General features: G+C 37.3%; 1 protein-coding gene across 1 annotated transcript in view; it reads right to left on the bottom strand.

The window, feature by feature from the left end:
* Positions 1–6,713: 6,713 nt before the first annotated feature.
* The window catches only part of RNF180 (ring finger protein 180), a 72,934-nt gene continuing 53,569 nt past the window's right edge, over positions 6,714–26,078 (bottom strand). Inside the window, exons 5-6 of the mRNA XM_074166692.1 lie at positions 21,067–21,192; positions 6,714–6,916 (exon numbers count right to left, since the gene is read on the bottom strand). Coding sequence (XP_074022793.1) covers positions 6,714–6,916; positions 21,067–21,192 — 329 coding nt within the window. The remainder of the gene's footprint in view (positions 6,917–21,066; positions 21,193–26,078) is intronic.

Here is a 26,078-nt window from a genome sequence, read left to right as displayed (position 1 = left end):
GTTTCATGCACTTCTTTGGCAGGGAATATCTCTTCCTCCTGTTTACGTTTGCCACAATTTTCATTAAAAGCTGAAAAATAAATTTGCAGATTCTCACCTGGGTATAAGTTCAGAGTTTTAGGGGGTTATGTCATGCCTCAGCACATCAACTGATTGAAGTGCAAGAGCAGCTCCAAAGGGCAAACATTAATGAAAAAGAATAGCACATAATCTTTCCTCCTTTGGGAAGAGTTTAGCAGTCACAGGTCAAGCAAAAGACCTTAAGAAAACTGGCAATATTCAGGAATGTTTTAATGAAGAAAAAAAAGGAAAAACAATGTCTGCCATCAGATGACCTAGGTCAATTCCCAAGGACTTGCATGGGACACCTGTGCATTAGACCCTAAAGTACCAGTGGAGACTGTGTATCTGAAGATGTAGAGAGTACCCTGTGCAGCACACAAAGGGCAAGGAAAGCCACTTAGTGTCCTACACGAGTATCTCCTGCTGAGAGCCTTTCCTTGGGAAGTGAGCCCTGAGCTTTTTGTTCTATGGTGTCAATCTGCTGACTTGCCCAGAAGCATTCCTCAGATCAAATTTGTCAGCTTATTAAGAATATTTTCTCCAGCATGTATCAGAGATGAAGTTTGTCCTGTAGGATCTGTCTGTAATAAAATAATTCTAGTGAAATCACAATACAGAATTATGCACTTTTTAAAATAAGAAATCACTCTGTAAAAAATATAATCAAGCAAGAAGTGAAATGTCCTAAATTAAACATTACATTTTACAGTTAAACTTCCACAGCGTAACACTGGAAAGTACTTTCAAATAGGATTACCCTTTAATGCCTTATCGGAAATGTAGAATTATTTCAATGAAAGAAAATGTTCGATGGAAAATGAAATAATTATTATTAAGTTATTTTTCACTTAACTTATTTTAAACTAAGTTATTTTATTAAGTTCATTTTGACAGATGTATTTTCCAGGATTACATCACAGCAACAAAGAAATCCTAACATGTCTAAGGCACTGGAGGCTTAGTTTACTTTCGGTCATAGGGTAACCAAATGTAATTAAATCTAAAATTTGAACTTGCTTGTGCCACAAGAACTTCTGAAAACTCATTTCAGAAATTCCATTAGAATACCTGTTACAGTAATGGACAACATTTTTAAAACAAAAATCCAGTTGCAGATATATAAGAGAAACTAGATCTTTATAATGATGGCTCCCATTTATTCTGCTGGGATCTGGATTACTGCTGATGTCCATCATAAACAGGTGTACTTAAAGTTTATCGGGCTTTGGGTTCCAACATAAGAAAACCTAAAGAACCTATTTTGGAGAAAGATGATCTTCAGTTCTGTATCAGGTCCCTTTAGAAGGAAGGTCTCATGTTGGGAATACCAAATCAAGGCACCTAAAATTAGGAGGCAATTTTTGAAATTTGAATTTAAACCTTTACCTGTAAAAAAGCATATTTTAGACTTTAAAATTTAAATAATAATAAAAAGATTAAATATTAAATTCTGAATATATATTTCTGATGGTAAGACGAATCATACTGGAATAATACAACTTGTGATTCTTTCCTTGGTACTCTTCTGAACTTTACCATTACAGGACTGCAACAACCACAGATTTCAATAGGTAGGAGGAAAGATAACCCATTAAAGTTTGAACTGGTACCCAAAGGGAGATTGGTTGCATTGACTTAAGATACCAGAGAGAGAGAAAAACAATTATAATGAATTCTTCCAGACAATTACAGATATGTATAGAAAAGAATAGAAACGGACATAAATGTGGGCCAAGTTCTTCCAGCATTGTACTGCCTTGTGCTATTAAGGGAAACCACAATGTTCTACTCAGAACTTTCTGCTCTATTTGCCCGTTATTTAAGGATCCACTTTTTCTAGTCCTCAACCCTTTAAGTCTTGTGTGATGATTTCACAGAATCACTCATATGAGAGATGCTCCAGTCCCTTAATCATCTTAGTGGCCCTTTGTTGGACTTTCCCTAGTAGCTCTGCATCTGTGTTGTACAGGGGACCCCAGAACTGGACATAGCACTCCCAGTACTGAGTAGAGGGGAAGGATCACCTCCCTTGACCTGCTGGCCATGCCTGTGCCTTATGCAGCCCAGGATAGCATTACCCTTCTTGATGCAAGGATGCATTGCTGGGTCATATTCAACTTGGTGTCCACCAGGACCCCCAGGTTCTCTTCTACAGCTTTGCAGCACATATTGAGGCGTGGGGCTGTTCCCAGGTGCAAGACTTTGCACTTCTCCTTGTTGAACTGCATGAGGTTCCTTCCAGTCCATTTTTCCAGCCTGTCAAGGTCCTACTGGATGGCATCCCAAGCCTTTGGTATATCAGCCACTCGTCCCAGTTTTGTCCTCTGCAAGCTGCTGAGGGTGTGCTCTGCCACATCATTCATATCATTACTGAGGATGATGAACAGGATAGAATCCAGTTTTGACCCCTGGGGTACCACTAGTTACTTGCCTCCAGGTAGACTTTGGGCCACTGATCAAAACCCTCTGAGATTGGCTTTTCAGTTTTACTGTCTGCTATTACTGTCTGTCTTAGCACTTTCTGATAAATAAAGTGTATCTCTATGGAGAGCTTATTGTCTTGCTCCACATCTAGCCCAGGGGAATCCACAGCTCATCTCGCCTCCTTTCACAGAACCACAGATGGCATGGCTTGTAAGGGACCTTTGGAAATCATCTACCCCATGCCTTCTCTCAGCATCTGCCTGGGTGCAGGGCTGAACACCAGCAGAATGCTCTTTGTGTCCTACTTTCATCTTCTCTGTCTGCCTGTGACTCCCCTTGTACAGATCTGGATTCCCCAGAGGGCACTGTGCAGCCCACAGTTACGAAGAGGTCAGAATTGCCAAGGAAAAAAGATGCTGAAAACACATCTACAAAAGCAACACTACACACCATCAAGATAGTTACTTGTCCCATGATAGCTACAATAACTACTCTTCCTCCCAGAGGCTCATGTTATCAGCACTACTTTTCTGTAAAAATTGCAAAATAAACCCAAACTCTGCTTCTTCATCATTCTTTTCCATCTCAATATCAGTAATGATGGTAATGCTGTTGTTGACATATGGTAAATATTTAAGGTGTGTATGTAGCGTATGGGTTAAGGCTTGGTTTAGATCTCAGCTTCTGTGGGCAGGCACACAGCTCTGAAAGAATCCATTGTGCTTCACAGCAGCTACTCCCTGTGCAGCTGTTGCTTGGGAATTTTTTTTTTTTTTTTTTTTTTTTAAATTGTGTGAGGGAAGGAAGATGACTGGACCTTTGGCAGGTAGGAGAGCTACAAACATACCCACTGCTTGGCAAGAAACTCATACACTTCAGAGTGCACACAAAGTCCCTTTGCCTGTCAAAGCCAAACTCACTCTTGTCCTGGATTTATGTTGCCTTCAACAGTTAATTGATCTAGATTAACAGCACAAGCACTGAGTATTCCTCATTATCAGAATGTGTTGAGATCCACACCTTGCCCCAAGATGATTTCTGAGCAAAGCTGACCATTTCCTGCAAAGTACTGAAACAAACAGAAGGCTGCTAGTATGAAAAGAGTTAATCACAGTAATAAAAAAATTCAACAATCCCTAGCTGCCCCCAAGCAGAAACAGAATAGACAGGATAACAAACACGACACTGATTGAAGAAAATATTAAAATTTAATTCCACCAAGCAAAATCTAGTGAAATGACTCCAAAATATTACAAACAACTCATATTTTATTGCAAAAAATTAATACTATTGCAGATAAGAAAGACAAGCTTGCAGAACAAGATAAATTTAACCAGAAAATTGCTTACAAAGGACTTGCTCTTGCTCTCACAGGTAGCAACAGCATTTTACAGGCAGACTTCAAGGAAAACCAAATTTGAGCCTTTGAATTGTTATTGTATTTTTATAAAAGTATTTATCTCAAAAAAGCAATAAAGGACAAAAAGTGCCTCCACTCTACGCCGTTTAGGTGTTTTCTTATGGAGGATGTCTCACTGAGTTGCATCAGTCTCCCTTATATACTTTTGTAATCTTTTAAAACTAATTATCCCCTTGAATTAATAACAATCAATATAAAATAAAACAAGAAACACTTCATTGTTTAGGCTTCGAAGAAAGGTTGAGTTACACAGTCAGAAATATCATACAAGATTGTCACTCCTACTAAATTTAGGAAAGCACGGCCACCCTCAGTCATCAGTTCTTGCTGTAGATGTACAAAAGAGGCCAATATTACATTAGATTTTTTTACTCTCCTTTGTTGCCTTTTTCAGAATAAAACCATGGTAACATGGTATTAAAAATTATGTAAGTAGCTCTTTTTTATATAATTAGTTAGTACCTATATTATGTTTCTTATGTCTTGGTAAAATTTTGAATATTTACTTAAGGATATTGCTTTAGCAGATATCCTAGTTAAATAATTTTAAATGACATCACTGGAATTTCAGACTATGTCAGCTAATTTAAAGTAATTTTTCATGACATCTTTTTATTTTAGTATTTTCTGGAAGAAGCAATTTTGGCTTAACAGGTGAATCAGTCCCTCTCTGCTAACAGGAGCAGTAAATTCATAAGATTAGAGAGACAAGCAAAAATTACAGTTAGAATCCAGTCCTGGCACAGATAAGAAAAATGTTTTAAATTATTGATTATATTTGAGCATACAAATCTACACATCTGCATGTGGCAAAACATGAGCCTATGACCTAGCTTTTAAAAGACTTCTTCCTATCAACAGAAAGAGGGAAATTCACCAAGTGCTTTACTACAGCCTTAAAGCTTTTAAAACATTATGCCTAACGCCACTAGTAATAAAGCAAATCACCTTTTGGTAGAGACAACGTAACTAGATATACTCTAATTACAGAAAATGCATTTCTGTCACAACCATGACCATGTGGTGATGGTGAATTTCAATATTATATCCCCTTAAATTTGCATATATTAAAAAAGATGGCAAAAGTTATTAAGTCCAATCAGTGTAGTTAGACTTGTAATTTTTACTTTACACATATATTCACAAAGAGATTATTTTATGCAGCCTGCAAGAAAGCTAAATATTAGTAGCCGATTTACTGCTGTTTTTCAGATTAAGTGAAAGTTTCTGGTCTTGATCACTTTATAGCCTATAAGAGACTGACCATGTTGGCCCTGCTCCAGCAAAGAAGCAGAAGCACATGCTTAATAAACCCCCTGAATTCATTCTATTCCATCACATTTGGCAGATGGCACCTTCCACAACACATTTCTCCTTGTTCTCTGCTAGAACAGGGGAGTACACCACCTACTGAAAAACCACAGGTCTCCCACACAAATCCTGGTACCAGAGGGACTACATACATACACTCACATGCTTTTCTAGATGAAACCACAGCGTACTTTGCAGGGTGATGCCCTTAGAAATAAGAACTTCCTTGTACCTTCCTGAAAAGTAAGCCCCTGAACTATCTAGTACCATTCTTCAGCACCTGATTCCTGCAATAGTTTATAATATCCTTTTTATAGTTTAATAGGTGTTCTTTCATTTGAAAATACTGTGTAAAGCAGCAAGTACGGAAAGATTGCTGAACTGGCTGCAGCTTGGTACTGTAGCTCAGCAATCTATATATAGAATAACTATAAAGTGCTTTAGAATTGTTTCACATGAAAGGTGCAAATAAATACCGGGTCCTCTTATGTGGTATCCCTGGAGACACATAGTCCTGGTACGCACACACTTGAGAGCGTCCTAAAATTGTTACAACAATTTAATAACGCTACTGATCTCCTACACTGGAGAATGCTCCTTTCTCCAAGATTTACTGGGGTTAGTGTCTCACAGCATTGTAGCCAGCAGGCCTGCTGCTTGCCCTTCATTAGCTGTCTTGCTGGATCCAAACATGCTCGTCTGGATGAGTAAAAACAGGTACAGTGCTACTCTGGGAATCTGCACAAAAATGGCCCCTTTAATGTGCAGATCTTAGGGTTGTTAGTTGATTCCTTCTGATTGCCATTTGCTGAAAAGATGAACTGTCAGCATACTGTGCAGCATCATTTCTCTTTTTTGGTTAATAGGGTCAAAATTTCAGGCACTGAGTATAGCACATCTCCACAGTCAAATGCTGACAGGTCTACCAATTGTCAAAATTTTCCAGGATTTGGACTATAACATTCAAATAGCTCTAATGAATATCTATATAATGCAGCACTGCAGTGCTTATGATCTGTTCCCAAAACATCTCACTATAAATGGGAAGCATCTTTATTGCTTTTATGTATGAGGAACTGAAGCACCAATGAGTGAGCAAACTGTGTCAACATAGAGTCAAACCCCAAAATGACTCTATGGATCATATTCTGTTGTAGTACACAGAAATCCCCTAAGAACAAGTAGTATTCTATTTCTACACAGTAGTTATTTTACACATTGGGGGTAAATCCTGCTCCCACCAAAATCAAGGCAAAACCCCCACTGAATGAAATATGATCTGGATTTCACTTTTTTGGAACAAAATTCGACTACTTTGTCACACATATCAGAAGTATCAAATAGCCTCACAGCTTGATGACAATTCATTGTCTATTACAATTCTGAATGATAAAAATGCAATACCAAACAGACATTTTTCCTTCTTCAGGTCTTTTCTATTCACATTATTGTGGCTCACAGGACTACTGTTTTCCTTAGCCATGACTACTACAGACTAAAAAGGGAAAAAGAAGTAACAAAGAAAACAGAATACAATAAATCCTATTACCCAGTTGACTGAATAAATGTAGATTATCACCATGTCCATATCAAACCGCCATCCACGGCTGTCGTCCTCAAAGTCCATGTAGTCCATCCTGTGAGCAGCATGTGGGAAATGCCTTCTTGTTACAGTATCTGAGCGCCTTTGAAAACCTGCTGAAAAAAACAGAGTAGGAGATAGAAATCTTTACAAAAATAACCAGACTGAGTTTAAAAAAAAAAAAAAAAAAAAAAAATAAAAGGCTAACCCTCCTTCCCCTGGTTATTTACAGGACAAATGGAAGCAGGAAATCTCACACCTCACTGCTACGTTTCGTCGCTTCGTTGGACAAGAAGCTGTCTGTGGACTTGATTCTGAAAGATTTAAAAATTAGCTCTGTCTTCCATGTCTGGAAAGTAATACGTTTATTTGTTTGGATTTGGCACTTTCTACTATAGTAAAGTAATTCTATCTGCTTAGGTTACCCAGACCTATGAACATCTCTCTTTTGCTGCCTTCTTCCATTGAATTTCATTCATTGATCTAGAAGTGAAAGGCTGCATATTCTGTAATTAATCTCTTGAGTAATTAATCTCTGGATTCCCTAAGTCTACTCATCTGAATTCCTCAGTAAACAAGACACATCCATATGTGTACACATATAGTTTAACAGCGCGAATACATTTGAATTCCTATTTCTAGTACCTGAGTTTTTTTCAAAACACTTCTAAATAAAACCTGCTTGCTTTAATATTATGTCTCTACATGATGCGTACCACGTTAAAATTTTTAAATTACTGTTTGTATGCTGATAATAACTTAAAAATACATAGGCAGTGGAAGTGGAAGTAAAAATCCTGTGGCTCCAAGAATGGCCTGAATGTGGGGTTCTGTCAAAAGGTCCTTCCTCTTCATTCCTCCCCTGACTTCTCTACACAGTAAGAGAAGTAGTATAGGAGCATAGTTCTTGCATATGTCAAGATATGAGGCTAGAGAAGTGTCTGTGCAGCTGTGTTAGACAGAAAGTTGTGCACAGAAAAGTCTGGGAGCTGTGCTGTAAAAGCAGAAGATCTGTCCCATTCTGATGAAGCACAAGGAGGGAATGCAGTTTTACTGGTCTGGATTTTTGTTCCATTTTCAGGTAACTCTCAATTTTTGTGACTCATTCTTTGATTTTGGAAAACAGGTCTTTGCTGAGCTGCCCAGACTCTTCTCCTCTCCACTGACATCATGGCTTTTGGGGTCTCAAGGTGGGTAGGAAGTGTCCCTTTCAGTGGGCACCACTGCACACTAGTGTGCCGCAGCGTGCCTTCTTCAGTTTTAACCTGCCACTGTGCTGTCTTCTAGTCCAGCTTAATTAAGCCTCCTTGAAGTTCCTGAGTCTTCTTTTTTTGATTAATATAAATAATTGTGTATAATTGGTGTTCATGTGCCAGTAATTTTCATTTTAACATTCTCAGACCTTATTCAAGATAATTGAGAAATATATTTTTTTAAAAAGTGTCCTAATACAGAACTTTGCTGGGCTTTCACTATTTTTCCTTTTTGGTGATCAATATTGACTGTTTCTTTGTATTTTTTCTCTGAATTAATATTCTGCCCAGAACTTTTATAGTGCAATTGTTTCCACGCCTTCCAAAGGAAAGTATTTTCTCTCTTTGGTATCCTTTTTTAAGACAGTTTATCAGAGACCTTTTAACTCCAAATTACATAGGTAAACTGGTCCTCCTGTATTCATTTAATGACTACTTTATTTAAAAATTTGACTAGACTATTGAGATGCAGAAATTCTGCCTTTCATCATGATATCGTTGCATTTCTTTTACTTTTTATTTCTGATGACAATTTGGATTAGTTTGTCATGTCCAGATACTAAGTTTCTAGATACAGTTCCTGTATACATAAGAATCTCTCTAATGTTATTTGTCTTATTTTGGAAACTATACATGAAATCTTCATGCTAGTCAAGAGAGTGATGGATATTTTATGATGTTTTTGAGTGACTCCAAGTAGGCTAAGATTTGCCCCACAGCTAAATATGCTATACTGACTCTAGAAAAAAAAAAAAAAAAAAAAAAGTAAAAAATTCCAGGGATTTACTTTTAAAGAGTTTTAGATTATAATACCACAAAATTTTATGCAAGTGCATGAGCTAAACATCTGCTTAAAGACGCTGAAGATCTGTTTGAAGTATGATATGGACTTCCTTGTTCTTTATGGTATGCTTTAGGTTATGTTAATTTAAAATTATGTTAATTTAAAACAGTATCTTTGATTACTGAAAAATAACATTAGTAATTCAGTAACAAAATTCTGAAAGATATTAGTCTTCTTTAAATATCTTTCTGCCAAGATGTAATTTACTTGAAAAATGCTCATTTAAAAAGTTACCTCAATTTCAAACCTGTATTTTTGTTAATTTCTTTTCTAGCACTTTTAAAACATTGTTGTCAAATAGAAACCTAGCTTTATGTTATGTTCAACTTTTTAAATTTAATTTTCAAATGGCATAAAATTTTATTGCTAATGCTGTATCATTCACTTTGCCTTTTAAACATGAATTTTAGTGTGTATTATCCTCTCTGGAGGGTCTTAGTGAAGACTACTACCTGTGCTTTCTTTTCATTTATTTCTACACTTAATGTAAATATAACACAAAATGCTAGAGGTTGGTTTTGGATCAACAGGGATAATCAGGAAATTTTGTAAACATGTAGCTACATTAGTTTTAACTTGGTAGTCCTTGCCTTTTATAAGATTTGGACAAATATTATCCTTGATTTGTATGTCTGCGCAACTCACTTTAAGCAAACCTGTACTCAGTTTATTGCATATTAAGACTTCGTAATGTAATCATTCCACATTCAGCAACTGCAGTTTCAGTATAGGAAACTGGCTATTTGCTAATTGCTCTTCCTATAGAAACCCACAGAAAAGATGTTGGTGCTGTATTAAAGGTATGTATTAATCAGGAACTACTTACTATACACCATGTGTAATCCCTGTGGTTTACCCAAGTGTGAGTAAAGGTATTGAAAGTTGACAGCCATTTCAATTCCATTGCTGAGATAGTCTCTTTTTAACCACCTGTAAATTGATTACGCTTCAGCTGGAAATGTCAATAGTACAACTCTCATGTAAACTGAATTCTAGGACCTAACAGAGGCTAACAAAGAATGAGAACTGTTTCTTTTCCCTGAATTATATTACCAAATAATCTTGTGTTCAGTACTGAAACCAAGGATCAGATGTAGAAGCCCTGCATGATCATGCACAAAGGTTACTGTAGACTCTATGATCTGTACTGTGACTACTGTTTTTAATAAATTCTGACATGAAAAATACCTTCAGATATCTATCTCTCCAGCTAGCGTGGAAACAAGCCATGTCTCTGCATCCGATTCTAGCCGTCTGCAGATAAAAACTGAGAGCTGTAGACTTCCTCAAAAACTGTAGAGCAACATGGAGTAGGGGGTTGAATTATGAAGCAGAAGAGCTGAGGGACCTTCAAATAATTTCTAATGTATTTGCTTTTTTTTAAAAAAGAAATCCTATTTTATTTGATGAATACAATCCCTAAATAATTTCTACACAGACATGTATTTATTAAAACACAGTTTTTACTTAACTTTTCTGTGCATGCCTGTGTTGCTGTACTTTGAATAAGTTCCCCTCAAATCATATGAATATGCACGCACAGTGCCAGTGGAGTGTGGCAAATTGTTAGTGGAAACCTGCTACTAGATAACAAAAATAATGTTGTGTGCAAATCACACTTTTATACCCACCAAAGCATGCAAATCAAAAAGGACTTTCACCAGAGCATCAATAGGCACATCTGTTGTGTGTATCCCTGCCAAAGTTTTTGCAAGCTCCTATTGAGGTACTAGCAATACTCAAAATAAGACTACAAACGATTTAAAATATTCTCCCAATTTTATAAATTGTCTGACCTCATTTTCCTATGACTAAAGAATATAAGATGAGATGGAAAATTTTAGTCTAAAAATGTGCCGAAATGAGTAATATGCAAGCTATAATAACCATTTACATTACAAGTGCTCATATAAAATCAAATTACCTAAGAACAAGTGTTCTTAGGTAATCAGATGTACCAAGGTCATTTGGATGCAGTCTCTTCTTTCTGATTATGAGCTGCAACACACAGATAAAGCTACTGAAAGACTATAAGAGAAAGGGCAAGAATAGACTGACACATTCACATATGCACCCTTGCAACAACCAGCAGCTTAGGACCCCAATGCTCTGGAAGCTGTGCTCAGAACAGTGTGTTAAAATGGCATTGAGACGATTTTCTCTCCTTATACGTGTCTGTGCACACTTTTGAACCAGATCTCATATTGCCAGATCTCATATTGCCTGCACTCACTGCACTTTGCGTCCCTTGGTGCAGCAGTCTTAGAGCAAATAAATTGATTTCCTTTCAGGTGAAACTAAACCAGAAGATGACCTCCAAGAGCTCTGATGTGTTCCCGTAATATGCTTTAACCACTAATGGGCATTCAGCCCTTGGGATTAGAAGTAAGTTGCCCCTGTTCCCTAAAATGCAAATGTGGACATAAGGACCTCAGCACCAATTGTTTTGCCCTATCTATTATGGCTGATATAATTGGTAATGCAAGAATGCCTCTAAGAGACAGTGAACAATCTTTCCTAAAACATCTTTATGCCATTCGTAATTTTAAAGACATCTTGTATCTGTCTTCTGTAATATCCTTTCCAAACAAAAAACTTGTAAATTTTCTTTGTATGGAAAATGTTCCATACTTCAGATCATCCCTTCTGCAATATAATTCACCCTGTTTTATCCTTCTTTGAGATGATGTAATCTAAAATTATATGCAAAATTGGAGATGTGGGATCACCACAAATCCAAACAATGACATAATGTTTTCCATTTTGTTATGATCCTAATAATTCCTTCTTACCTTTTGACTATGACTGAGCATTGAATGTTTTCAGAAAACTAATCACGGTATTACCCAGATGTCTTTTCTTAAATGGCAATAGCTAATTTACAGTTTATCATAGCGAATATTATGTATTATGGAGGTTGCATAGCCTCTGTGGGCAACTGCTCCACCACTTGACTGTCCGCACAGTGAACGTGTTTTTCTTACTTGCAGTCTTTACCTCTCGTATCCATCATTGCTCATCTCCTGCCATGCACCACTGTGAACAGCTGGTCTGCCCTCTTGGTGGTCTCCTCATAGGTACGGTAAGGCTGCCTGGAGATCCTCCCCAAAGCCTACCCTTCTCCAGACTGAACAAGCCAGTTCCCTCAGCCTCTCCTCACAGGTCAGGTGCTCCAAGCCCCTAAGCATCCTGATGTCCCTCTGCTAAACCTGCTCCAATTTACTGCCAAATTTCCTGTACTGGGGGAAAGAGGGGAAAAATTGCAGTATTTTCGATGTGGTCTGCTGAGTAGCAGGGGATAAAGACTTCCCTTATCTACTGCTGTTCATACATCATGCTCTTGTTCATAAATCCCAGGATGCTGTTGTCCTTCTTTGCTGCCTGGGCACGCTGCCAGCTCACGCACAGCTTGCTCTCCACCAGGACACCCCAGCCCTTTCCAGAGAGCTGCTGCCCAGGCTGTCAGTGCCCAATCTCTCTCATTGCCAGGGGCTCTTCCTTCCCAGGTGCCGGACTCTGCATTTGTTCTTGTTGAATTTCACAAGGTTCCTTTCAGCATGTTTCTCCAGCCTGTCTAGGTCTCTCGGAATGGCAGCCCTGATGCTGAATCTATCAACCTGTCCTCCAAATCATTGTCCTCTGCAGACAGAAGAGAGCGTATCCTGTTGCCTCCTTGAGGTCACTGATCAAGAGAACTGGTAGCTGTCAAGTTCATATTTACCGTTATCAGTGAACTGAATAACTTATTATCACTAATGAACTTTATCAGCTGTATATGTATCACTTTTCCAAATCACATATGAAAGTTCTGAACTACACAGACTGCTGTGGGATTCCAATAACAAACCAATGTAGTTTGCTAGATGCTCTTTTACATCATATTTTCCATCTTCTATGTTGGTTTAGTTTTCTTTTTATGTGCCCTGCTGGAAGGGACTTCATCTCCCAAAGCACCTGCTTTACTCTTTCAGCCCATTTTTCCAGCCTCTCTTGATCTCTCAGCATTTCTCAGAAATTCAGTATTTCTTTGGACCGTTTATTGTTAATCGCTGGAATTAACACCTCTCAGGCCATCAGGACAGAAAGGAGGCAACTTCCCATTTAAAGGTTTTTCACTCTGAAATACTATAAATTTCATTCAATCAAAATTACAAATATTTACACTTGACAAAGATATCCAACAGCTTTACTCTGGGTAGGAAAAGAAGATAAGAATTTTTTCTATTCAAATACAGATCATTAGATTTCAGTGAGGATTATTTGTAATTGAGTTTTTTTTCATGTTCCTACCATTGGTTTGAATTCTAAGACATAAATATAGAGCCTCTGCCATAAATTAACAAAGACATTCTGAATATTAAGTAAATACCCAAATAAAAATGTGTGGTCAGATACCTCTTGCTATTTTATAGACTAATAATTCAGCTTTACTGATTAAAACATGAACCATAAAGCTAGATAGTATATCTTATCATGGAATCGGGTTATTGGAAAAGAAAACAAGAGAAAGCTTTAAAATTGAATGATAAAATCCATAAAGTCACATTAAATGCATGCATACACGTTTTACATTAAGTATTTTGCATAATTTACATTTTGTTAATTTATTAAATATGAAATATCTTTACCAATTTAATTAGAAATATCCAGTGATTACTGTGCCCGGTCTGTCTCATAAATTCAAAGCAAAACTAGAACAACTCTTATGTTCTATCTTGGGCTATTTATTTCCCTGGAAGTAAATGATTCAAGAAGCAAGAGGACTGTGGGAGGGCAGAATAAGCTTAGAAAACATAGTCTGTCCAAACATTTGTGATTATTCTATAATTATTATTACTGACAAATACAAGCTAATTGGCTAGTTTAAGTACTAGGACGCATACTAAAGCAAGAGTAATTAATCTCATATTTCACAGTGTAAATATCATTTGACTGTAAAAGCCATGAAGGAATTTTGATAGCCAGTCTGCAAGCAGAGTTTTTTAAGTAACCAAGTGAATTATTTGTTTGCTTTTTCTTTCTTCCCCTAAACCATAACACACTAAGTAGCAAACAGGCAGGACATCATAGAACAGCTTTTAAAAATGATTTATAGCAAAACCTACTCTCCTATTTTAAAACCACTTTATTTCAAAATTCAGTTAAGGGGGATGATGATAAGTAATATACAGTAATTGAAATGCATGTCCTTATTTTTCAGGGTGCAAACTAGCTCTCTAAATAAATGAAACATTGGCTTCTTCGCTGCTGTCGCCCTCACCATACCTGTTCTGACTGCAATCCATATAGTCTTGGTGACTGATACCAAGAAATGAAGTTGCATGGTGTCCCTGTGAGATCATGTCACACAGTTTGCATACATTCTAGACCAAAAAATGTTTTCCTTTAATTTTAAGCGTAAGTTTTTGACATCTATATTGATGACACACATAATACAGTTACGGTAATTTTCAACCATTGGCCTTTAAGATGGTGATTTGTAATCACTTTTGTTCACATTTGCATGTAGATAAACTGTATCTCAAAAGTGAATTTAACTTGTGGACAACTTCTCTCCTTGTCATGGCAACACAGAAAATGAAAGCCAGGGAATCTCAAACAGCAACCTGAAGTATTTAACTTTCCATGGCATGTGCACCAGTAATCTATATGAAAACACAATTTTAAAAAGTATTCAGAATATTCTGACTCTAATAGTTTTTAATCTATTTTCCATTTCTCTTCACAAAATCTCTTACTCATGGTGGTTTCGAACTTTACTCATCAACATCCTCTTCTGTTGTTCCTACTTTTTATCACTGAACACTTCTAAAAGCCGTGTTGCAAGTTTATGTTTTCTTACATTTGTCATCTCCACAGCTGAAGAAATACTACACTTCAGCTGTCAGCAACTCTTGCTAAATTATCATCATAAGACTCTTCACCCTTTTGTATCATACTGCTGTAATGGCATCATCTTCCTTTAGTTTCATTCTTGTCTACAACTCCTCCCTAACTACTTACATCCCTTCAGGCTCCATTTGTTTGGACTGTTACTGTACGAAATATGTACAGGCAAAAGCCATTGATATTTTTAGGTAGACTTAATATAATAGCTCAAGATGACTGAATAAATACAAAATAGCATTAAAAAGGATGTCATACTGATGCTTGTCTCTAGTGTGAAGGCTACTTGGCATAGTGCTCAATTCTCTTTAGATGCTTATTTCTTGACTTGCATGACTGCTATATTTTGTTAAAAAAATATTAATTTAATACTAAAGATCATTTGAAAAAACTTTGCAGAGTTTTGTTACACACTGCTTTCTACAAACCTTTCAGTGCTTAAGGCTTTAATGTTTTAAGCCAACTTTAGTGTAACAGTAATGCAAATACTTTCTTAAAAATAAATTCATGAATTGGCTCTACTTGTCTTAAGAGAGGGTCAGTCTGACAGCAAAGGTCAGAGGGAAACCACAAGACAGGCATGCCAGGGCCTCATCAAATCACTCTGTGAGACAAGACTGTGTATATCTACACAAAGCATTCAGTTTATTTGCAAATCTAGCTGTCTGGCAACATGCCTCCCTTAATTTCTCCAGAGAAACTGGCGAATGACCTATCTTGGAGCCATGCCATTGTCTTCAAGCAAATTCATATTCAGCTTTAGCTAACAGCAACCCCAAAAATTCCTACTTCTCATCTGAGCAAAAAACCCAAATATTAATTCCTCCAGAGAATGAAAAATACAAAGCACAAGACCATATCTTGAGAAAGGTTGCATAGCTTTTCTGAACAGTAAGTTTTCTGATGCTAACAGTACTTAACCAGTTTTTAGGAAGCTGACCGAGGTTCTACAGAAAAAGCTGTCTGAAAAGCCTTCTTATATGTTCAAAAGAAAACTAAAAATAAATTTTCACAAAGAAAAGTTACTTAATAGGTTATCAAGAAGAAGCTATTTAAAATTAAAAAAAATATGTTGATCTGTAAAAAAATCCTTCCTTTAATCCTTCATTAAATGTGTAATGGTCGTTATCTCTGACTTTTTCTGACACCATGTCAAACATCCATCTTTATCTACTCAGCTAAGATATTCACAAAAAGTCTCCTGTCTTTACCCTGCTGTTTGTTCATCTCTTGCTCCTTTGAGAAGGTATGCTTAATCTGGCTCCGATCTAATAAAAATACTATCGCATTTTCTTCCTTATTATTCTCACACGTCACCCTGATTTGCTTTCAGGTTTCCTCTTTTGTCCTTTATCAAATTTGAATTTCAGCTTTTGTTTTCACTTCTAGGGGTCTCCAAAACTCTGTCTTGTCCCAAAAATGTGCCTCACTTTTTATAATTATGCTATGCAAGTACCATACTCCTCCAGAAATCTTAGCAGTTTTCTACCAAAGTGCACTAGGATTAAACTGAACTCATGTTCATGTCCAAATTTTGCAATGGCAGGGATCTGTCTGTGTCACTAGTATGGGTGTATGAAACAGAAATCACAGGCATGTTAGGAAGCAGAAACAATGTACGTGTTTGTCCAACTCATTGATAGAGATGAAGCCAACTGATCTCTCTACAATCCATTGTCAGTCTAAAATTCTTTGCTATTCTTATAATAAGTAGGATTTGTATGAAGCATTGAATCAAAGGACTGAACACTGGGCAAAAAACTTTCAAGATAAGATGCATTTACACCAGCAAAGTTGGGACTCTTCAGGGGAAACCTTCAGTACAAACTGCTCTCCTATGCAGTCCATTTCAGTACTAAGTGGATCGGGGGATTGTGCTGTATGATATATGTATGATGTATGATATAACTTTTATTACACATAATTAGTTCATAGCTAATTACAAAAATAACCGATTTTACTGGTCATTGCTCAGTGGCCGTGATCTATCTTTTTGCTATTCTATTCAGCATAGCTGGCAAGGATCATTCCCCACTTCCACTAAAATCTATAGCAAGATAGTTGTTAATTCCTGCCAGCGATGAAGACAGAAGGTATCTTTGCTTCCACTTGTTCACAAGACCCATCATAACCTGAAGTCAGCAGAAGCTTACACAAAACATAAAAATCTAAGACCAAGAGATATTTTATGCTCTAAATGGATTCTGTGATGAAAGACTACCACTTCAAAAAGCTACTAATTCAAAGTTTACCTAGGGTGGTTTAACTAGGATTATGTATTGTTCTTGATTGTCTTTAGAGGGCAAATAATAAATATTTATGTAATCTTATTTGATAAATACATAAAAAATTCTTTTATGATACCTAAATTACATCAAATTGTAGGCTATCTCATAAGGACAGGCATACTAAGAGTAAACTAAAAGGCTTCCTGCCCTATCATTCTTTCTCTGATGAGGTAAAACAATGAGGAATTGGTGAATGGCAAGGAAAGAACATAAAAACAGGGCAAGCATATTGCATTACTTTCCTGGTGTTCTCTCTCAGCTCCCAAGGACTTGCAGGTCAAGGATCTTCACAGGCAAATGTTGCCTCTTTGAGTTTAATATACTTTACTCCATTTTTCTTCCAAGAGTCTGCCATTATTTGAACCCATGCTCTGGGGTAATAGCGATAATTTTATTTAGTGTCCTTCAGTTCTTTTATTACTAGACAGTGAGTAACAGCAGCCTATTCACTTCTTCCATGCCTCTCATGATTTTAATTACCTCTATCATCTTCCCTTTTCAGTCATCTCTTGTTTTGGCTGACGCATTCTAGTCTATTTACATATTTCTCATCAGGAAGTAATTTAAAACTGACATCTTATTTATCTTGTCTGTACCCTTCCAGTTTACTACCTCCATTTGCATTGAAAGGAAAACAATGTAAACGTTGCTGAAGATCATTCAGTACCGAGAGTATTCTGCCACTTCCTGCACTTGGCTTTCATTTTTATTATCCCGAATATTTCAGTACTGTAAACAAATGTTATTACCTCCATTTCTAGTAACAAATATGCTGGATAGTACAAACTGTACAGTATACCCATCTATGACCAGACTGCTATTGTCCCTCCAGTGAGAAAAATGAATCATTTATTTCCATCCTTTGTTTGGTATCTCTTAACCAGCTATTAATGGATGAGAGGACTTTCCCTCTTATCCTGAACACAGTTACATTTTTTTCAAGCATCTTCAGAAAAGAACCTTCTTCAAAGACTTTTTGTAAGCTGCAGGGTGAAAAGCACAATACCTCTAACTCCCCTACAAGTTCATTTGGGTCCCTCTGGTACAGCTGTGGGGCCATGGCTGTGTAAGAGGTCTAAAATATTCCTAGTTTGTCTTAGCAGCCAGTATGAACGCTTGATTCCCTAAGCAGAACTAAAGATACCAATCTAACATCCATTCAGGGACATGGCAAGAAATCCAGGGGGAAAGGCTACAGTATGCTTTTTTGCCATGCCATTCTATTATAATCCTTGGTGTTGCATAATTATAGGTATCAATATTCTTGGTACAACAGTCTTATCACAGCTAAATGGAAACAAGAAGTCCTGATGACACATACAGATTAGCTAGAATTTGATTCCCTTCAATGCACTGATGAAACAATAGAGACGACTGAGCAGCCATAATTTCTGAGAGACAGGTACATCACTCTCTCCTACACAGGCTATCTCCGGATGGAGTCCTCAGGACTGGGAAAAGGCTACATATCTTTTCCAATGGGACTTTGGCTCTGAAGAGATCTCTAAAGAACAGCCTCTGTAAAACAGTTTAAAAGATAAACAAGGCTATTGGTATTTAACCTTTGTACTAATGCTGTTGGCAAAACATCAGGGACAGAAAGTGACAGTGCTAACAGAGCTGGAGCTTAAGGCATCTCCGTGGCACTGACCTTAAATTTTCCCTTCCAATTAATTTTATTTTTCTTTCAGATCCACTTCTGCATGGTGAGGTGCAGAAGTGAGGGCTTGAAGGTTAGTTGGAACACAGCTGCTCCGTGGGACCCAACTGGGACCTTGGAATCAAGAAATCAGTCTTGTGTTTCTTACCAGTGACCTGTTGGAGCTGAAAGGACTTGTGGGCAAGGAAAATGGGTGCAAGGGTTAGGCTCCAAGTGGTGACAAATCAGCAAAATGACAAAGTTGTTACCAGCGCAGCTGACCTAAGACACACTCCACCAGCAGGGCTTGGATTATGTGCTTTCTGTCTTAATGTACTACAGGCGTAACAGATGCTCAAAGACAACACTTCCCAGTAATGTGTGTCTCCCTGAGGCAGAAAATTCACTGTGAATTCTTCACAGTGAATGCTGTGGACTGTAAATGCGTCTTGTGGGAAATGCATGTGTGCAAATTAGCTTTTCATGGTTCCATAAACTATACTGAAGGACCTGATGGATCCTGGCTAAAAAGGGAAAGCCTACTACTGAAGAAGATTACATGGTCACACAACCGCAGCCTTGAGTGGTATGACAAAGGAACAAACAACTTGAAACAAAGACATGAGGAAGTAAGGAACTTAACTGAAAGAAAAGATGCACTCGGGAAGGATGGAACAGTAGGATTTGGGAAAAATAGCTCAATATAAGGCTTATTCTCAGAGATTTCTACTCCAGCATTACACTTTATAGCTAAAATCTATGCTACACCTTCTATTTTCAGTAACACTTATCTTACTTCCCTTTTCAGTGGATCACAGCATCAGAAACTTGAAAACCAGTATCAGTTTTTTCTTCTTTTTAAACGGAGAAGTATGAACACAAAACCTAGTTGAGGTAATTTTATAGATGTAAATTTTCACAGCTGTTAACATCCTTTCTTTATTGCTTATCTAACTGAAATCAAGGTAAGAAGAATCTTGAATCAAGAAAGTAGATTTTAAAGTGTTGTACCCTGACTTTAAAGACAGAGAGATACAAAAATGTACCAACAGGAATTATTAAAAGCTTTCACAACTTTTTTTTCTTTTTTTAAAATATATTGGAAATTGCTCACCCTTTTCTCTAGAGAATGATTACATAAAAGGACATGGCAGATGTCACCTGCTGAGGTGGTGGGAATTTCCGCTACTATTAGCAGGCATTGAAAAAACACTGTATCTTGCAATCCTTGACTGATGCAGAAGTCGATAGCTTTTTATTAAGTCTCTAAACAGATGAGATCAGTAAAGAACTAGCACAGATTTCATTGTATGCAACATTGGTGCAATGTTTTCTAGATTAAGCATTAAAAAACCCCCACCAGACACAAAAGAATTACTCTATTTCTAAATAGGCTTTCCCACTTTCAATTTAATCATTATATTTTAAATAAAAACGTTAGCATGAAAACAGTTGGAGAAAATTTCCTATTAGTCTAGGAATAATTATATCTTGAAACAGTCCTTAAGGGTTGTAACTCAGAGGTTTCATAATCTCTCATTCTGAACACCCGGCTATGTACTTATCTTCAGGCATACCTACAATCTTTACATGAAGACAGCCAGCACCTTTTTACAACATTACCATCTATATCTTGACTACTTCTGTATCTCTGGTCTCTTCAGTGTATTTCTATGTCAGATTTATGCATGAACTTTCAGGCCCAGAGTACTGTCTCAGCCTGTTTTTTAATTGCTGCACTTGACTACACCAAAGTCACTGTCAAATTAAGTATTGTATTTCAGTTGAAACGATCTTTATCACTTCTTTTAGTCCACATTGTGGTATCAAATTGCTTTTTGAGACTTACCCTTAGTTTATGAACTTTCTATACATTGTTTATAGAATCCAACTCCAATTTAAGGGCATGCAAAGGCTACACTTACAATGTTATTAAATACATGATAACACGATCCAATCAATATGAATTTATTCATAAAAGAATGATTCTGATTTTTTTTGGAGAGGTCTTTATTGGCCACACCCAGACCTAGTAACTTTTTTCCCAGACTAATTTTCCTTTGTTCCACTATGCAAACATAATTTTTTCCAAACAGGAAACTACATACAGTTAGCCTAATAATGTGCACAAAATTTAAAATTTAAGAATAAATAAACAGGTAAACATACAAATTGTCTTTTTGCAATTTGCAGTTTAGATTCAGAGCACTGTGTATGAGTCACTCAGGAGCATTTAACTAGCTCTACTTTAACAATTACCCATTGCTGATTTCCTATGGCATGTATAGCTAGAGACTTATTTTCAAATATTATACTCAAGAGTGAGTGAAGTTTAGGGAAAAATTAAAACACTTACCTTCGAAAACTCTGAAGGCTTTCTTGCAGCTTGGTAGAGGCCATTTTGCAGAATTTGATTTTTGAAAATTTTCTTTTAACTTCAAATATTCCGTAGGGAAAAAAGATTTGGTAGAGTTGTTCAGTTCTATAATAGTTAATGGGAAAGAATATACACATCAATGCTGCAAATATAGCAATAATTTGCATACTTTTATACTACAAAATAAAAATGCCTTTATCTACTGTGCAATCTTTTTTCTGATTATATCTTTTAAATAATTTTAAAATTATTTAAACCCAAGCATTTCCAGATATAGCAAAAATAAGTCTTAAACATGGTGTTTTGATTCTGTTCCCCTGAAAAAATGCATTTAGGAAAGATGGTGTCAAGTTCTAGTAAAATGAAGTACGTAAAAAATCAGGCAATTTAATTTACAAAACTATGATGAAGTCTATGAATGAAAATGGCATCTATCAAACTGACTATGGTATTAATTCTCAGTTCATATTGTATTTTGTTTAACACCATCACACAGTAACAGTAATGCAAGGAGAGGGGAAGAGTCGGAGAAGTTTTTGGAGATTTTAAAAATGTTTTGGATTAACAGGAATTAAGAATGCATTTGTAGTATGATTAATGATACATTGAATGAGTTGACAATATTAATTTCAAGGAATCATCATCTTCTTGGGATATAATCTGGGGGAAATATCTATATTTCAACTTAAAACTGTCAAAACTAAACTATCCATAGCAATATACCAATGGAAAACAATTTAAAAATAATTGTATTTTCCTACCTACCACAGAAAAGAAATGATCTGCTGGTAACAGAGTTGCCAATCTAGTAGTTAAAGGAAAATTAAAAGAAAATGTCCTTCACATATCTTTGAAAAGACTTACGTATTATTACTTTTTGTTGTTCATTGCAATTGTACATACTTTTCCAATAATCAATATTTTATGAAAGGATCAAATATTTTTCTCTGGCAAACTTGAGAAAGCTAAGCTTTTTGAGACCTGGCTCCAGAAGGAAGAAAAAATTCCAAATACCCTTTGGTTGCAGTAGCTTTTTCTATGTAAGAGGAAGACATTAGCAGATTTGAAGCAAAAAAAATATGCTGCTCTTATTCTAAAAATTATCCTGTATTTCACTGTGTCAGAATGCAGGTGGAGCGAGGCTACACAACATGTGCAGGGTACAGAAATCTCCAAATCCTTCTATCTCATTACGTGAGAAGAGCGCTATTGCACTCATAAACCCCTGTCAGCGAAGGGAAAGAGGCCATTTTCTCTCCTAAATGTAAAAGGATCAAGCTGTGTATTTTTCACTAGTGGTTTTTAATTTTTATGTAAGAGCATTATATGCTACTGAACACATTTGGATTAAGTGCTATTTAAATTCAGAGAAATAGCCTCTGAGGTGACTCTGCTTGCCTCTCACAGCATCAACAGAGAATATTTTAGTTTCCTTCTACGGGTCATAAAAATTGACCCAGTTCTTTAAACTTTATTGTCCAAATTTAAACACTGAAACCTCTGGTGAGGCATCTAATTCCTGTTTTTCAGAAAAGGCAGTGGTGACAATTCTTATCGTCTTTTAGAAGGTTGCTAGATTAGGCTTTTAATGAAAAATCCTTTCAGGCTGGCCAGGCCACCTGCCTTTCTGTATGTAACCCTTTCCCTGCCATGTGCCTGGACCTTCGGTGCACAACCACTACACTGAGTCTGCGTTTCTCCAAAGCAGTGGGTTTATTGTGCATGAGTGCCAGATCTGGCCCTTCCCAGAAACACTCAACATAAAAGAAACCTTATATGAATGCAAGTGTAGAAGCCAATCCCTGGCTCACTCTTTCCCCTGATAGAAGAGGCATTTAAAAGACTGAGTTACTTGAAGTGGGTTGTTGCAATCAGATCAAAAGCTGTTTTCTTAGGTGTATCCTGGGCATCCTATCATCCAACCAGATGTCAGCTTATCCTGATGGTAGAAGGGCTTTTAAGAAGGCCTTTAAGAAATACGGGAATGCATGGTGGACACTGTCAGAACAACCCCTCACAGAATCACAGAATGATATGGGGTTGGAAGGGACCTCTGGAGATATCTAGTCCACCCCCCCTTCCAAAGCAGGTTCACCTAGAGCAGGTTTCACAGGAACGTGTCCAGGCGGATTTTGAACGTCTCCAGAGATGGAGACTCCACACCACCTCTCTGGGCAGCCTCTTCCAGTGCTCTGCCACTCTCAAAGTAAAGAAGTTCCTCCTCATGTTTAGATGGAACTTCTTATGTTCAAGTTTGTGCCCGTTACCTCTTGTCCTGTCACTGGGCATCACTGGAAAAAGACCGGCCCCGTCCTCCTGACACCCGCCCTTTAAGTATTTATAAGCTTTGATGAGATCTCCCTCAGTCTTCTCCAGACCAAAAAGACCTAAGTCCCTCAGCCTTTCCTCATAAGAGAGATGCTCCAGACATCTGATCATCTTCATAGCCCTTTGCTGTACCCTTTCCAGCAGTTCCCTGTCTTTTTTGAACTGGGGAGCCCAGAACTGGCCACAGTACTCCAGATGCAGCCTCACCAGGGCAGACTAGAGGATAACTTCCCTTGACCTGCTGGACACATTCTTCTTGATGCTCCCCAGATGCCACTGGCCTTCTTGGCCACAAGGGCACATTGCTGGCTCATGATCATCCTGCTGTCCACCAGGTCTTTTTCCATAGAGCTGCTCTCCAGCAGGTCAGTCCCTAGGTTGCATCTGTCTTTGTAGCTCTGTGTTAAATACTCTTTTTCTTCATAATTGGTGGATAATTGACCTGTTAGCCTTCATCTTTTTGTACAAGTTACATGTGTCCTTCTGTTTCAGCTATGTTCAGTTTGCAAAACTGTACAAGCTAAAAGGTGAACTTCTGAACATATCCTAAAATGTTTTTGTTTTGAGATATTCTTGTAAAATAGAATGCAGTTATACAAAAGGAAAGCTGCAGAAAGTATCCAGAAAAAAAAAATTTGAAGGAAATAAGACATCCCAGCTGTAGCATTAGAGAAATATGTAAGAATGCTAGCAACTTTGTTTGTCTGGCTGCACAAACCCATAGCAGCAGTGACTTTAGCATAATTTCTGAAAGACTTAATAAATCTGAGTAACAAAAATAATTTCTTATCTTTTACATTGGTCTGGCACCATCCATCTTCCTCAATGTGTTGATTTTACTAATTTCTCTAAAGATAGGATTTTATCATTAATATATCTTAGTTGATTAAAAAGCTGCTCAGTATGTTATGCACTGAGAAATTACAACCAAATTGCAAGCTGAACTTGGCAAGGGATGCAAAGAATAATAATAAGGGCTTCTACAGGTATGTTAGCCAGCAAAGGAAGGTCAAAGAAAGCGTACCCCGCCTGATGAGCAAGACAGGCAAACTGGTAAAAACGGAGGAGAAGGCTGAGGTACTTAACTGTTTTGCCTCAGTCTTCACTGGCAATCTCTCTCCTCACCTCTCTTGAGTGGATGGACTGCAAGGCAGGGACTGGGAGAGCAAAGTCCCTCCCACTCCAAGAGAAGATTAGGTTTGAGATCACCTGAGGAACCTGAGCATACAGAAGTCTACAGGACCCACTGCCTCTTGTCTTGTCAGTGAGCACTGCTGAGAAAACTCCAACTCCCTCTTCTTCATTCCCTCCCAGCAGGTATGTACACAAAGGCTACAAATAATCCATTTAAGTAATCTTTCACTTAAATAACAGTACTTTAGATGTGTTGAAAAGTTTTGTAAATACATTTTAGCAAGCATCTGTCTCTCTCTGTACTCTCCCAGTAGTGTTTTAATGCTACAAGACTGTTAAATAGTGTTTTTAAAATTTAAATAGACTTAAAACAACTAAAAGTAATTCTCTATTGGTGAAACACACTTCATATGTACATCAAATCTAAAGGAGCATCAAACATGAAAGGAATGAAATGAGAACAGCTTGAAGCCTCTGTATACCATCCAGGCAGGGTGCTGAGAGAGCTCAGGATGCGCCTTTCCATCCATTTTCTCTGCTGCAGCGCTGATATAGTCAGTCCCTATCCCTGACCACCAGCAGGTCCCCACTGAACCATTCCAAGCCAATTAGCTTGTCTGAAAAATGCCTCCTTCCCACCCAAAGGAGTTTTTATTTAGTCCAGTCAGTTCCTCAAACTGGGCTGCCACCAAATTATACAAAGTTGTGCCTGTGCAGAGGAAGAGTCTGTGCACAACCAGAAACAGAAGCTGGGCAGCTCTGCTGATCAATGTGAAATCATACTTTAATCTGCATCCCCAACCTGTCATCATCACAGCACTCTCCCAGTTTAAAAAGGATCGCTACAAGATCTCTGCAGCATGCAAAAGTAAACAAACTCTCCTGCACGGCTGAGTCATTTCCATTACTTTATGACTAGTCTATGCACAGTTTTAAGTGTTGTAAAGGGCCTAAATCCAGATATCACAGAGCAATTTTATCCATGGTGCTTAAATTTACCTATTTAAGCTCCAGGCATAAAAGACTGACTCATGCTGTTCCAGGTATCCCGACTACAACACTACTTACCCTTTTCTATCCCTGTACCAATTCTGACATCAAACACCCCTTACCCACCATGTTTTCCTGCTGCTAAAAGTGAGGAACACTAGAAATGAGGGTGTAAGAGGCTAGGAGGGGAGAATTTAAAAACAAGATTATTTAGGAGGATTCTATAGTTCTGCCAGCCTGTATTTTCACTTGTAGCTAAATTAAGGCCAGAAAACCAAGAAAAGAGCATTTTTGTTTTGTGTCATTAAGCTAGGAATTTTAAAAATGTTTTTCTGGTAGTATATTTTGAGAAAATGTTTATTATATTTGGAGTTCGTGATTATTTAGCAAGACGAAACCAAATAAATGCAAAATATCAGAACCTCAGTTCGAAAATCATAGTCTTGAAATATGCATCCAAAATATTTTTTTGCCACTGAAGAAAGCCTGCATGGAATACCCTAGGAAGAGTTAAATGCAAAGAAAGCCTCACAGCGGAT

The sequence above is a fragment of the Numenius arquata genome, chromosome Z (assembly GCF_964106895.1).
Source record: "Numenius arquata chromosome Z, bNumArq3.hap1.1, whole genome shotgun sequence".
Lineage (NCBI taxonomy): Eukaryota > Metazoa > Chordata > Aves > Charadriiformes > Scolopacidae > Numenius > Numenius arquata.
This window is presented reverse-complemented; position numbering and strand designations above follow the sequence as displayed.